The sequence below is a fragment of the Ammospiza caudacuta genome, chromosome Z (assembly GCF_027887145.1).
Source record: "Ammospiza caudacuta isolate bAmmCau1 chromosome Z, bAmmCau1.pri, whole genome shotgun sequence".
NCBI classification, from domain to species: Eukaryota; Metazoa; Chordata; class Aves; order Passeriformes; family Passerellidae; genus Ammospiza; species Ammospiza caudacuta.
In genome coordinates this window covers 47,631,898-47,647,924 of record NC_080632.1, presented here as the reverse complement: position 1 = coordinate 47,647,924, position 16,027 = coordinate 47,631,898, and the positions used below count along the sequence as shown (strand labels likewise).

At 37.2% G+C, this 16,027-nt stretch overlaps 1 protein-coding gene across 1 annotated transcript in view; it reads left to right on the top strand.

Moving 5' to 3' along the window:
- Window positions 1-16,027, top strand: part of MAST4 (microtubule associated serine/threonine kinase family member 4) — a 103,057-nt gene that overhangs the window by 76,796 nt on the left and 10,234 nt on the right. Inside the window, exons 12-22 of the mRNA XM_058824326.1 lie at window positions 759-967; window positions 1,724-1,862; window positions 2,933-3,065; window positions 3,787-3,952; window positions 6,651-6,752; window positions 10,361-10,483; window positions 10,725-10,837; window positions 11,771-11,898; window positions 12,000-12,232; window positions 13,021-13,221; window positions 14,440-14,669. Coding sequence (XP_058680309.1) covers window positions 759-967; window positions 1,724-1,862; window positions 2,933-3,065; window positions 3,787-3,952; window positions 6,651-6,752; window positions 10,361-10,483; window positions 10,725-10,837; window positions 11,771-11,898; window positions 12,000-12,232; window positions 13,021-13,221; window positions 14,440-14,669 — 1,777 coding nt within the window. The remainder of the gene's footprint in view (window positions 1-758; window positions 968-1,723; window positions 1,863-2,932; window positions 3,066-3,786; window positions 3,953-6,650; window positions 6,753-10,360; window positions 10,484-10,724; window positions 10,838-11,770; window positions 11,899-11,999; window positions 12,233-13,020; window positions 13,222-14,439; window positions 14,670-16,027) is intronic.

Genomic DNA, 16,027 nt, shown 5'->3' with positions numbered 1-16,027 from the left:
CACAGCAGCGTAGTGCTTCTCCTTAGACCTGAAAGACAGAAGAGTTGCGCAAATGAGGTTTCCTTTTCCTTGCTTCCCTCACTGCACTGACTTTACCTAACCAAATCCTCAGGGAACCTTGTACCCAGCGCCCCAGTGGAAATTCTGCAAGTCAAGATACAACACAGCCCCATGCTACCATGTGTAGTTAACACAGTGGTCTTTGTTTTGGGTTACCTACTGGTGACCTTCCTCTGATACGGATCAGTACTGAGGTCAGGGACTGAGCAAGAACGCGAGATTTTACACTTGCTAATGAGGAGCCACCCCTTCGAGCAACTTCCAAGTAGCATTCATGAGAGACCTGTGATATGTTACAAAATTTCCTGGACTGAGTCATAATTTCCCTTCAACACACCTACAGAATAAGCATTTATCACGATGATTTATAATATGGTGCCATAGCTGGATTTTGTATGTAATCCTTTGTTGATGGGAATGCCTGAAAAGCATTTGCAATTATATCTGCTGTTATATTTGCTGTTGGTTAGAAGGGAGAGGGAAGGGCAGAAGAGTTGTTTGTTTTAGTTTGAGTACTGGTTTTTAAACAAAATGAAATTTGTAACCATTCTTTAATGTGAAAGACTAGGTTAAATTGAGAACAAATCTTTTTTATAATATATATAGTTTTTAAAAATTGAGTGAAAAATGTATTTTCAAATGTATTTTTAGTAGTTAGTCAATCTTCTTTCCTTTTCTCTCCCATTTGAACTTTTCAGCGCGGTTTATTTTGTGAGACACAAAGAAACCAGACAAAGATTTGCCATGAAGAAAATTAATAAGCAGAATCTCATCCTCCGAAACCAGATCCAACAGGCCTTTGTTGAGCGTGATATCCTGACATTTGCAGAAAATCCGTTTGTTGTTAGCATGTATTGCTCCTTTGAAACAAGACGTCATTTATGCATGGTCATGGAATATGTCGAAGGTAAAATTGCTCTTCTGTTTTCCAGAGGAAGAAGAGAATTTCCTTATACCACAAAATAAAAATAACCCATATGGTACCTGAATTAGAAGGGGCCCCCTGTGTGTCCTCCATACTCTGGCAATTCAGATTTTAAGAACCAGGTCTAACAGCAAGGTGGTTCTTTTTTTTCACCAGTCATTATCTCCTGGTAAACAGCTTGTAAAACACTTGTGTTCCAGCTATAATGGGAAATAACTGCTCTCAGAGTAAGTTCTTTATAGATTGTAATTGAAAATGTGCTAGCATTCAAAGTTCATGTGAAAACGTTTTCTTTTTTTCTGGGGCTGAAATTTTCATTAGCAAGTGTTGGGGGATTTGTAGTAGTTATTTTTACAAAGAAATAAGAAAGAGGAAATGCTTTGAAATGGTGCTATTGTGGAAGGAAAACAGTGGACAGAAGCAGTGCTGAAGGCATCCTGAAGTATGGTTGTGTGGGCTTCCACCACTCCCCATCCCCCCAGTTTTTGTTTGTTTGTTTTCTCCTTAGGTAGCAGTACATTATTGATTCTCGGCTGAATCCTTGTAGTGCCCTCTCCCAGCTTCACACTACTTCCAGTAGAGTAGCTGTGGGGCCTACAAGTTTGGTTGAGTCATCTGACTAGAAAATAAAATCTTATGACTGCAGTTTCTGTTCCTTTTAGCATCGTATATGGTTTATACTGTTACATCTCAGATATAGAGTCATCTGGAATGTTTTTCCACGTACTGTTTCCACAGGTGGAGACTGTGCTACTTTGATGAAGAATATGGGTCCCTTACCTGTAGATATGGCAAGGATGTACTTTGCAGAGACTGTTCTGGCCTTGGAATACCTTCATAATTATGGAATTGTACACAGGGATTTGAAACCTGACAAGTATGTATATAGAATATAACTGAAAGAAGAGTTTGAAATTGTTAGATAAGATACAAAAGTTTAAACTTGCTAAGAATTTTTTTTTGTTGTAAATGTTACGTAGATGCACAGTTCCTTCAAAATATTTGAATTTTCATTACTTGTGGTTACAGAAAATGCTTTTTTTCCTAAAAGAGCTGTTAAGAATTTTATGTGTTTAAGATGAAAGAGACTATCAGAGTATCTAAAAAGAAAAAGGTATTTATTCTTTGTGTTAGAATGAAGAGAACCACATTTTAGCAATTTAGAATTTTTTTTTTTCAGAGTGTACTTAAAACACTGAAAACACAAAATATCATCAACTTGCAGGTATTTGCGTGTTTGAATGCAAAATTGACCAGATGCAGAAACATCTCCTATTGCTTGGGTTTTGGGGGTTGCTTTTCTTTTGAGAGGTTAGGTTTTTTGGTTTCAATATTTAAAAGCACAGTGTTGCTCCTATACAAGTAAATTGACATTACAGCAGATAGCTGAAATACGAAGTGTGGCCCTTGCAACTTCATTGCTCTTCTTTCTCTTTTACAATTAAAAAACCAGAAAATAATTAAAGTCATAGGTGTTGACTGACATTAGCCTCATAGCAGGAAGTATTAGTTAGTATAGTATCAGTTACTAACTTAATATCCTGAGTTTTTTTCCAAATGCATGACTGACCCAGCCTGTTACAGATGCAAAATAATCACCTCACTTCAAAAATGACAAATACTCTGTTTTAGGTCTTTTACATGATAACTGTTTCTTCAAAGTTTAAATTACTCAGCTCTCAAGACCTCTGTAGTTCTGTAGGATGTTGTTCAGTTGCACATGAAAAGTTTGTTTACTTCTAATAGTAATAGTAACAAATGTAAGACTTAGATTTTTAACCTGCTCATTCTGTACCAGTTAAAGTACATTTTAAATTGTATTTAGAATTCAACAATGCTAATGAAACGTTTTCCCATAACTATTATAATTGTAATAATAATAACAACAATGACAAGCACATGATGTTGAATTATGTCGCAGTGACTTAAAAACTTTCTGTTTTTCAGTCTGTTGGTAACATCCATGGGCCATATAAAGCTTACAGACTTTGGCCTGTCAAAAGTGGGGCTAATGAGTTTGACTACCAATCTGTACGAGGGTCACATTGAGAAGGATGCCAGAGAATTCCTCGACAAACAAGTAAGAAACAGCCTTTTTCATTTCTACACTGAGTGTTCACACAAAGTAACATTTTGCCAGCAGAACATACTGTAATACTGAATAAACCACCATTATTTCTGCATTGTTGTTCCAATTCAGTATGTCAAGTACTTTAACTGGTGCCCTGAGGATTATTTGAGGATTTTTCCTTTTTGCATTAAGATCTATTAGTAAGATGAATGGCCTAATTCTGTGCAAGTGAATTGTGAGAGAGACAAATGGAAAACTGTTTTGTAAAGAATTCAGAAGTCTCAGCAGAGTACTTGTGGAGCTCATCATGCTTTGTACAACCAAGGGTGCTAAAATCTGTGCTGTGGCCCATTTCCCTTTAAGCATGCCTCATTACCGTTGCTCACAATCTGTTCACTGTAAAAGTTACTTAAGATAAAATCATCACAACTTTCATATAAGGATAACAATATGTTTTAAAATAAGTAAGATACTTGCCATGATGGACTCCTATGTACAAAGCATAAACTGTCCTTTGCATGACAGATGCACAAATATTGATTATGGTGCCTCTTAGTGTAGGTGAGTTGTTCTAAAAATGTGAGCTGTTATGCCAACTCAGCAGACTAAGCCCAAATGAATTCAATTTTTTTCCATGTTTTCATATTAATTTACATTTCAATAATTATAAATTCCTGATCTAGCTAAATTAAGACTTGCTTTGCCATCATGCTTGTTTTCTTTCTTTTAGGTCTGTGGTACACCTGAATACATAGCTCCTGAAGTGATACTGAGACAGGGTTATGGAAAACCAGTGGACTGGTGGGCTATGGGAATTATTCTTTATGAATTTCTTGTTGGGTGTGTGCCATTCTTTGGAGATACACCAGAAGAGCTCTTTGGACAAGTAATCAGTGGTGAGCATCTCTAAAAAAACCCAAAATCTGTTAATAGTAGATACATTACAATTTTACTGTTAGACTACACAATCTGCTATCAAAGCAGTAACAATAATTTAGATTAAAAGTTGAACTTACTCTGCTAAGTACAGAAATTCATTAATGTAGAGTCCAGGGGTTAAGCTGCACTGTTTGGAAGAGAAAAGCTATGTTAGTTAAAATGTAGTGTCACTATGCACTAGTGATTTCTGTGTTTGGTAAAGAAATTATACCAGAGAAGAAACAGTTAAATAAATTTACATGGATGGGAAATTCTGCCTCATGGCGCAATCAAGAAATTAACAAAGATGTAATAAAACTCTAAAACAAATGTCTCCCAAATAATAAATAATGAGAAAAAGAAAGAAACTAATTCAGTTCACAGATTGTTAATGCTTTCATTGGTGATTGTTGGAGTGTAATGTTATTTCTGTAGCAGCTGTTCTTCTTCCATTTAAAATTCAATAACCTTTTGGATCTTAACCTACAAACTGACCCTAAGTATTGTTATGTGTCTTGTGACAAAACTGAAAGATAATTAAACAGATTTGTTTGTTATCCTACCTGCTGTTTCCATAAATTTCCCGAATGCATAGATGTAGAGGGTCACTATTTATGATACAAGGTTAACAGAATGCCACCTCTGTTGCTAAGAATTTCCCAGTCTGTTTTATGATCTGCTTAAAAAGTCCAATAGCTGAGAATACATCTCTGGTTCCTCATTCTGTGAGAATGCAACAAATCCCCTTTTGTACTAAAGGAGACTTTCTGTCATCATCTTTATTTCCTCTATCTCTGAAGCTGAAAGCCCGACTTGTTTGTAAACTATTAAAATGCATGTGATATCCTACGTTTCATGGGTTTATAACTATGTTGTTTTCTGATGTGATATGCAGAAGCCTGAGTGGCAAGAAGAATCAACTGTTTAATTAACACAAGCAGCAAATGCTGTCTGTTTTCTGGGTGCCCCGTGGCTGCAATGCATATTCATGCTTTATTTTCCAAATCAGCTTTAAACTGCAGTGGAGATGTAGGCACACAAATGTGGAAATAACTCAAGTTTTTATTGCATTTTCAGACACACACACACCTGTGTTTTTATCCTTATATTCCCTGACTGGGAGAAGGGGAGGGAATAGTCTTAAAATTAATGACAAAATATGTACATTATGCTTTTTTTTTCCCATGTGGCATTAATTTTACCTTTTGTAAAACGTACTGTCATGTGTTACAATCTAGCTGAGACCTTTGTAAATAGCTTCGTCCATTTGAATGTGTCAATTTATCTTATATAAGTTACTTGTGGAAGTCCTTTTGTAAACATCACTTATTCCCACTCATCCTACAAGACTGTTGGTTGGCTCAGTTTCTTGTTTTGATGTTGATTTGTCAGTTGTTTCTCTTTGAAATATCCTTGCTTATTGAAAAAAATCTTAGTATCTCTAAGAGAACTCTTGTTGGATATGTTTCTTGTGCTAAAATAAATTATCTCCTTCTGTTTGACTGGAAGAGCAATCTTAAAGAACCAAACTGTAGCCTAGATTTTTCTTCCAGTTTCCATGAGCAAAATCTACATTCTGTTTAAAGTTCTACTTTAAAATCTTGCTGCCTCCTTTTGCATTGTAGGTTGCCTTTTTCTGCCTTCAGGTTGTGCAACGACAGCTGTGGGAGGCCTCAGTGTAAACTTAAATACCTAAAGTGATAAGAATTTAAATAAACTATTGCCTCAGAAGCAGGTTACATTTCATATCTGTTTTTATCAGTACCTTTCCTTAATCTCTGAAATGTGAAGGTTAAACCTGCATGTAGCTTCTGATGATTTTTTATCCAGTTATGATTTTTTTATAGAAGTCTAGATCATATAATGACAAAATCCTTAACAGCTTTCTGTGTTTCTGGAGCTCCAAGTGTGCTGTTTCTCTGATGCCAAAATCCTTGTACCTCCCAAGAAGCTTCTTCGGAGTTTTATCTAAACCTGCACTATATTACATTTGTGGAGGCAGCTTCCACTAAAAATCAGGCAAAACTTGCTGTTTGTAGGCTGTTAGAAAGTTCATGTTCATACACAGTGTATCCTGTCTTGATTGGTTTGCGTCCAGCTTGCCATGAAGTACAAAAGATATAGTATTGTAAGACTCTGTGGAGGGTGGTTGTATGGAAGTATGAGACTCTTGGAGAAATCTTCATTGCCATATATGTTGCCAGAGTACAGTCTGACACCTTGACCCTTAGTCATGGGAGTATTGACCTCAGGGAGTCTGCTAGCATTAGAGAAGGAACACAGATGTGAGCAGCAGCTGCCAGGTCAGGTCAGCAGTTTCCATCTTAACAACAGTTTCCATGGAACATAACTACAGTTTAAATCTTGATTTCGTGGGGGAAGAGAGAGCATACAAATTGTGCTAATATTTTGAAAGTTTTCCATGAGCCAAACATTCATGTGTTTGCTGCTAAACACAGTTTTGTGTTAAATGATACTTCCAAAGGAAATTGGAATATAGTATGTTTATGCAATCTGTATAGGAAGTATAAAAATTAGAAATAATTGGTATGCGGCAGAGTAAGTTGAGAAAGTTACTTTAAATCTGCTTTGCTGTTAGGTTGCTTTTGAGAGCATTAATGCAATTTGCGCTGGGATCAGACCTTAGCAATATCAAGCAACTTTCTTTTCTTTCAGATGAAATCAACTGGCCTGAAAAGGATGAAGCACCACCTCCAGATGCCCAAGATCTGATTACTCTGCTACTTAGGCAGAATCCTTTGGAAAGACTGGGAACAGGTTAGGAGGCACTAATTTTAAATTGTTAATCTACTAGAAATAGCTTCTGTATTCAGCATTGGGAGTCTTTGTTCACCTGTTTGTTTTGCTTGGGAAACATCTGTCATGACATGCAGTAGCATAATATGCCATGATAATTTATAGATTAAGACCAGTAATAGGAACTTAATATGATGACGTCTGTCCTGGGTTTTGTGGGATTTACATGGGCTCATTTGTATTTACTCTTCTCCCAGTTTGATAAATATAACAGAAATTTCTCAAAGACCCTGTTAGTGAATGGGGTTTCTTCATTAATACATCATTAAATGACTAAATACAGAAATCTAGGAGGGGAATCAATACACAACTTCCTTTTTCAGAAGTATCTTAGCCTGGCATATTAATTCCCCCCATGTTAGGGTGGGTGATGAGTACTCAAATCCTTATTCAGTAATGACTGTCTGAGGTTGTGTGGTGAAAAGTCTTCTCATTCTCATTTATCAAGCACTACTGCCTTGTATGAAAAATAATTAAAATGAAACTGAATGTTAAGGAAGTATTAACACTTCCATAGGCTAATGAAGGTACTGTGCATTTATGTAATAAGAGTTTTATTTGTTGGTTGATAGACGAGGATTTATTTGGGAGTTTCTGTGAGAGGCAGTAATGAATATTGTGTGTGATAATTTTAAGTGTTAATGCATGGGAACCCTAGTCACTGACTGCCATTCCTTTAGGCAAAGCACTAGGTAAACACAGAAAAAAAAAGCCTCCTGCATAAATGAGCCCAGATTTAGAGGTATAATCTTATTTACAGTGAACATTGTATGCCATGAACAGAAATACATTTAGGATGCTGAGGAAACTAAGTGGCAGGTTGAGTCAGCATGAGAGTACTTGGAAAATTGCTCACAAAACTGAGTCCAATTTTGCTTCATATATTTAGGCCTAATTAAAAAGAGGATTTAGGAATCAGTTCATAACTGGTGTTATCACAGCTGCTCAGGGGAGATGTGATTATAACCCAGACCCTCTGTAGTGTTGACATGGTCCCAAATGACCTGTCTTCCTTTGGCTTCCCTCAAGGCGTGATGATGTGACTGATATGAATGAGCTGCATTGTCCCTTGCAATGAATGGCTGGGTTCTGTGTGAGCAGCCCTTAGACTTCACTGTAACTGATGGTCTAGACTAAGTGGCACTCAGCAGTTTATTGCTGTGCCTTGCCCCATGTTGAATAAATTAAGATTGAGGAAGGTGTCGTGCCCCAGTAGCTTCTCCACTTGCTGCATGTGTCATCTGCTCCAGAGGGCACCAATGCCAAAGGCAAAATGAAAATCTGATAGTTTTATTCCCTTGTTTTAAGTACACTCTTTCCAGGTATGGTTGTTTCATTGCTGGGATGATTTTCCTCATAAATACAGTGTTAATTGAAGACTGTTGCCATGTGAGAGGCTGGATCAGGAGTGAATTGCAAATTATGTGTCTGTTGCTATACAGTTGGTGGAGAAAGTGAATGGGGTGAGATGAAGCTGCCTTAAATACTAAATGGTCAGTGCCACAGGATGAAGCACCTGTGGTGTTCAGAGGCTCTTTAAAGCATCTGATCTCTCTTACAGTTGGCAGCCTGAAGAAGGAAATTGGGCAGCTATTTCCTTGAAGCAGGGGGTTCAGAAACTACAACAAAGTGCTAGAAGAATCAGCTCACAGAAATGGGGCTGCAGTGTGACAGGTCCCACATGGGCACTGAAAAATACCATGGTTTATGCTGGGCTCCACCACGCATTTCAAGTTATAGTCTTGTTTAATATGTATTAGCAAGCTGCATAACACCCTGTGAAAATCATAATACTTTACTTGCTCAGGAGACCTGAGTGGCAAAGGCAAGTTGAAAGAAGAGAGGTGGATACTATACTTACTTTGAAGAAGGAAAACAGCAGTAAAAAGACTTCTTTGTGCTTGAACAGTCTGATACCAATCAAGAATAATACAATTCTGATGTAATATCCCATTACTGATTACTGTGCTCAGAGAAATATTCACTGCTTAGCTAGTGACTTATGATGAGATGTGATTTTGATCTGCTTTGGGAAGATTTGGCTTCTTTGAATTTTCCCCTGGTGCAGTATGAAAAGCAAAGAACCCAATCTAGAAATCCTAATGCTGACTTAGAAACCTGTCCTGGAGATTGCATTTTTTTCTCTGCATAGCTTTGACATACATGCTGTATCAGTGTGCTGAGTTGACCTTTGCTGGCCAGGAGGTACCCACCAAATCTCCTTCCCCCCACCTCAACTGGATGGGAGGAGAAAATATGCCAAAGGCTCCTGTGTTAAGATAAGGTGCTTTGCCATCATGGGCAAAGCATACTAAAACTCAGGGATGTTAGTTTAATTTATCACCAATTAACACTACTGCTTTACTTCCTCCCTCCAAGCAGCGTGGGAGGACAGGAAATCGGGGTAGTGGTCAGTGCAACACATGCTGCCCCTGCCACTCCTTCCTCCCCACACCATTCCCTTGGTCCAGTGTGGGTCCCTCCCACAGGATGCAATCTTCAGGAACAGAGTGCTCCAGCATGGGTTCCCCATGGGGTCACAAGTTCTGACAGCAACCATGCTACAGCTTGGGCTCCTCTCTGCCACAGGTAGTACCTGTGCTCCAGCACAGGCCTTTGCGCGGCATGGCAGTCTACTTCAGGGATCCACCTTGCTCCACCGTGGGATCCTCCGTGGGCTGCAGGTGGATCTCTGCACCACCGTGGTCTGGCTGCTGTTGGGCAGCAGTCTTTCCCCTTCTTTAATATATTATTCAAGATAATGTTGATGGGCTGACAGTGGATCCGGATCCGTCTTGGAACCAGCTGGCAGTGTCTGTGTTGGATATAGAGGAAGGCCACTTCTCACAGAAGCACTCCTGTAGCCTCCCCACTTGCAAAACCATGCAACACAAACCCAAAACAAGCTGGTAGCAGGTCTTGCTGCTGCAGGTTACTTTTTCAGGTTTTAGAATTAGATGTATGTTTATTAATAATACCATCATCCACCTTCCCAGGGCAAAATTTCCAGTATTTCATTGTGTTCTTACAGTAGTTTTCTGACTTTAAAGTAGTGTAATCATTTCACGCATATTAAATGAGCAGGCAGTAATAAATAAGAGAAATTATAGGGTGTTTCCTATAGTATTGTGTATTGCTGTCATAAAAACACTGAAAGGATCTCTTAAGTCAGCAATAGTATTTATATTGAGCAACTATTAAGAATCATTCTGCATTACTTTATAACTTGTACTTACTCACCTAGTGCACATATTTATATTTGTAGAACTATATATGAAAATTCTGACTAATATGTAGCTAACAGATTAGTACATTTGCAAGAATAAAAATCTTAAAAGGGGAAGATGATAAAGCAATAAACTGTTAAAAGAAATGGCCACAAGACAACAGGGACAGGGACTATTTCTGACCGGTTTAGAATTTCTAATGGGAATGGGTAGTAGATGTTCATGCATACAGCAATGACTATGCCTTTTTGTGACTATTTGCATTGTTGGCTGGGGGTTTAGTTAATTTACTGTTAGAGGATTTGGTACAGTTTGCTCAATGTTTTCCTCTGGCTCCTCCAGGTGGTGCGTATGAAGTAAAGCAGCATCAGTTCTTCAGGAGCCTTGACTGGAATAGTCTGCTGAGGCAGAAAGCAGAATTTATTCCACAGTTGGAGTCTGAAGATGACACAAGTTACTTTGACAGTAGGTGTTTTATGGTCTCAAAAAAAAGTTATGAACACCTTGTTTAAAGTAACCACTGTCTTTGACTCTTGCTGCTTTTTAAATCTCCTTTATCAGAATTACTGGCAGTTTACAGTTTTACCAATGAATTGACACTTCAGCAAAAATAATCCTAAGAATAGAATTAGATTTTTATTTAATATTAAAACATAGTATCTCTTCTTCCTGATAAATTCAGATATTTTATTGCCCTTGTCTGCAGCTCGTTCTGAGAAATACCACCATATGGAAACTGAGGAAGAAGATGATACCAATGATGAAGATTTTAATTTGGAGATAAGGCAGTTCTCCTCGTGTTCACACAGGTTTTCAAAAGTAAGTAAAAATTTCTGTCATCTTAGTATGTATTGTTCTACTTTTGCAAATTTTGGAAATGTTAAATATAGAGGAGATATATAGGGCCTTATTTTCTCAAGAAACTATGAAGTAAACTGAAATTGAGCAAGAATACAATGAATACCATTAAATCAAAATATGGGAAGATTGTGTAGAAAAGTTAATTTTTGAATTTTTAATATACCAATGGAAACTTACATAAATATGACATTTTCTGTAGAAGACTCATTATTGCATAACAGAAAGTGTCAAGGAAGTGTTCTGTTAAATGCTAATATGTGTTCTTTGCATTGGTTTCTTTATACATAGTTTTCCTGTGGCTCCAGTTGTGTCCTGGGTATCTTGTAGGTGCATAACAAGTATTAGAGTACTACTGTGTAGTAGGTGTTAATTTAGTGACATTTGACCAAAGAAAAAGCAAGGTAATGGTTAGCATATTTTATAGTCATGGAGAAATGAGGGAGTGATCTGAATGCTCTGAATCAAAGGTAAAACTGCCCAAAAGGTAGTATTTCTCTAGTAGCTGAGGTGAGAGCTAATTATTGCTGATCAGAGTGGACATGCTCAGGCAATAAATACAGTAGAGGTGAATTGGCAGGAAATAATAATGGAATAAACACCCAGGATTTTGGCTTTACTGTCTTGGTTCGCACTTTGAAATGAGGAGAAAACTGATAAATACATAATCAGAAGAGGCTCTATTTGTATACCTATACATGAGAAGCCAAGAAAGCATTTTGAGAAAATGAAATGTTGGAAATTTGAAAAGGTTCAAGAAATTTGAAGTTTGAAATCTGAAATACTATATAAGCATTTAAAATCATAGAACTATAGATCCCACATATCATTTTTTTAATATCAAATGTGTCAGTGATACTCAATTTTTTGTGGGTTTTTTTTTTCCTTTAATAGGTTTTTAGTAGTATAGATCGAGTCACTCAAATTCAAGGTGAAGAAAAGGAAGATGCAGGAGACAAAACAAAAAGTGTAACATTGCCTTCTGTGGAATCTTTAAGCTGGAGTTCAGAATATTCTGAAATGTAAGTAGAAGGATGTACAACAAGTCATCTACATCCTGTTTGCCAGATAGCAGGCCTCTTCATTTATTAACTGAGTGAGAGTTTGCTTATTTGTTATGCAGACAGCAAATATCTACATCCATCTCATCTGAGACTGACAGTAGCCGGCAGCAGCACAATTCTGGTTTGCTTCCAAAATTGTCTGTATCAGCTGAAGGAGAACAGGATGATTCCAGTGGCTCACAGGGACCCCGGGAGGAGCAGGAAAAGTCTGCATTTGTGAGCAATGAAACAGTGCAAGATGAACCTGAAGTAACCACTCCAGCGAGTACAATCAGCAGCTCCACACTATCAGGTAGTTCACAGGGGGTGTCTTGACTGATGATACTACAAACAGTTGCCGACCATCTTCTTGTGGCAGTAGCATTCATAGATTTAGAAGTGATGCATTTCAGAACTGCTTTCAAAAACAGCTGTCCCAATAGGGATCTGGTTGGTGTACTACACATTGTGTGTTTTTAATTAAGATTTCACTACAATGTACACCTTTCAGAATTAAGAGGATTTTCTATGACTTGTGGAAGTCACTTTGGTGATTACAAATCTAGGAAGAAGTGTTGCAAACCATTCTCTACTTAATTAATTTTGAGCATTGTCTCCCTACTCAAATACTTAATTGCATTTCAGTAGACTCTGGGGCCTTAGTTTCATATCTACACATCTACCAGTTTTCAGCTTCCTTCTCTTCTGTACCTTACTGAGTTTTTTCAAGATACACCCTTCTGTTCTCAAGCCCTTGATTTCCCATGTAGTCCACACTTTCCTCCCCCTCCCTTCTTTCTGATCATGGAGGAAAAAAATTTCTTCATGGTCATCCATCTCTATCCTTGTCTAAAACCTTGATGTTGATTTGTGCTGGATCTCAAGTCTTGCTTGCTATCCCCCAGGTCCTGTGTAATGGTGTTGGCATTAATACAGCAGCTGCAGTGATAACTCCAACTGTGTGATCCTCTTCTTACACTTAACCAGTTACACTTGAGAGTAGTTTATTTTTTCTGTGGTCCATTAGCAAAAGGATATTCCCTCAATGCAAAGTTTAGCAAAGTTTTCCCTCAATGTCTTTATCCCTTTTTCTTTGTACAGTTGGCAGTTTCTCAGAACACTTAGATCAAATAAATGGAAGAAGTGAGAGTGTGGACAGTACAGAAAACACCTCAAAGCCAGCTGGTGAAGTTGCATCGCACATGGCTCGACAGCGATTGGAAAGCACAGAGAAAAAGAAGATCTCTGGAAAAGTCACGAAGTCCCTTTCTGCAAGTGCTTTGTCCCTCATGATCCCAGGAGGTAGAGATAAATACTTTCAGTTGAAATGTTAATGATTTATGCAATGCTATGAAGGCTTATGATGCAAATGCAAGGTTCTGTATAGTTCAGAATTGATTCCGTGTCACTCATTTTTGTTTCTCTTGTTGTTCACTTGCATGACTAATCAGTGCAATCTTGTCAGCAAGTCATAGTGCTCACACTGCAGCTGAGAGGCTTTCTCTGACAGGCAAAAATGCAACTTAATGGTGTTTCATCTTGAGCATGCACAGCAGGATGCAACTTCATTCCTTGGTCCATCTGATAGTAGGGTTGTAGACTTAGTTTTAACTAGCCCTCAAAAACAGATGTTTGTTAAAGCAGCACGGGACTAGTTCTCTCTCGTCCCCCATAAGAAAAGCTGATAAACAGGAGTGCAATGTCAAAAAACAGAAATAGCATGTAGTCTCCTACTTGTACTAGTCTGAGTTAGGTCAAGTGCTCAAAATTTGGAGCCAGAAATAATGATGTAAGTGGACATATAACAGTAATATTGAGTGTTTTCCTATGAAGGATTGCTACTTCGCTTTCTTGTTGTCCAGAACTGAAGTCCAAACTCCTGTAATTATATTCACTTTTGCACAAGCATGAGCAAATAGTGCATTCAAAACAATAACATAAAATGAAATTGTAATTGGTATTGTTGGAAGAAACTCTTGTGTTCTTTACATGATGTAGCAATGGAGGCTTCTTACAAACATTGAGTTACTGCCCTAGGTACCCAGTAGATACTGTGGTTTAATTGGAGTAGTCTTTATCTGTTTTTATATATAACTGAAAGCAAGAAAACAGCTAGCAATTTGTTAAGCATTGCTGGATTACTTGGGGAATGATTTTGGGTGTATTCATGATAATATTTGCTACACTACTCTGATTTTCTTTTCATCCGTGTTTGCTAGGAAGAGGCTGAGAATAGTTCTTGCAAAGTTAGCAATGAGTGTTTTTCCTGTGCAAAAGGAAAAAGCAGTCTATATGTGACAAATTAACCCTTGCATTAAACAGTACAGTTTACACTCCAGGGAAAATTATTAAAGTCTAATATCTGGTGGTTGAACTTCTCATTCACTAATATGCACACTAGTTAAGGAGGAAGAAAGGTTGTTTAGACAAAGACAATGACTTATATTAATAGAAAGATACCATTAAGCCAAATGAAATCTGTGTGTGCTCAGACTGTAATAGACAGATGTTTTCTTTCAGATGTGTTTGGTGTTTCTCCTTTGGGAAGTCCTATGTCTCCTCATTCCTTGTCATCTGACCTTTCGTCGTCCCGAGATTCATCTCCCAGCCGTGATTCATCAATTGCTGCTGCAAGTCCTCATCAGCCAATTGTAATTCACAGTTCAGGGAAAAAGTATGGCTTTACCATCCGAGCAATCAGGGTTTACGTGGGTGACAGTGATATCTACACTGTGCACCACATTGTTTGGGTAAGATAATACATGTTTTCTTGCTGATATGTTGCCACAGAATACTGTGATGATGGATTCGCTTTTCTGTACCCATGGCATCTCTTTATTAACAATTACTGTGTAAATTACAATGATATGCCAAGCAGTTTTTCTTAGAATGAAATTCTGCCTGTATACAAGAGCAGTGTTGCCTGTAGGGAAGACAACAAGCCATCTTTGGCAGAAGCATTATCTACATGTAGTGTTGAACTTCTGCAACTTCTCTTAACTTCTGGCAAGTTTCTCAGTTTTGAAAAATAGTGTCTTGAGTTCAGAGTATTATGTCTTAGAAAACCAAAGGCTTAGTGCAGACCCTCTTTGATTTGGGTCAGGATTTGCAAATTTAGGAGACTGTAAAGAGAAATTGTTGAAAAATAGGTGGAGTATATTAAACTACATAAATTAAGGGATTCATGAAAATCAGCACTATTTTACAAGACACACGTAAGCTGATCTCAAGTACTGATTTTCTGTTTGAAAAAATCTATGTATATGTATGAAAAAATGTATTTTTCATCCTCTCTTCACTACACAGTGGGAGAGAGGCTAAAGCAATTCTTTGGTTGTCAGCCTCCTTAATTGTAAAATAATTATATACTTAGGTACATATATATGCATTTTTTTATCATTTATGTTGGGAACAAATTATAATTTTATATATGGTTTAAATTACACGTACATTAATAGTATGTGTATATAAATTATTTCAACTTTCCTAAAAAAATTATCACAAATTTATCAAAAGACTTCATTTTTTTGCACTGTTTAGTTTTAAATATGTATGGTAGATTTTGAAGTAGCAGTGCTGATGTAGTGTATTATTCATTTTTTATTCATATTGTTTACCCTTTAGACCTATTAATCCATCAGAAGTATTGAATCTGGAGAACTGGGTACATTTGGTGGATAATGGAATAAATTTAAAAAATTATTTCTTGCTACTAGTGTAACATCACACCAGTGAAAGGAAGGGGAAAAATGGTACATGGCAGTAAAAGTTAAACCTTGAGTTTTTTTAAAGTATTATAAGTTTGTTGTTCAAGCTCTATTTGCATTGTAGTCTTCAGTAGTGTCTGCATGACTTAAACTACTCATTTAGAAATATAAAAAAATATTTAAACAACCTTCAAAATATTTTTCAATTCAGTTACTTTTGGTCCTTTGTCACTTTTGTGCTGCACCAACCCCTCTAATGGGAAGCCTGGTGAATTTGAACCAAATAGAAACAATCCTTAACCATATGGTAGAGTTAATTTTAGTTATGATTACCATTACCTTAATTACATAGTGTTTCTCATTTTCAGATGCTAAAAATCTTCACTTAGTTCTGTAATTTT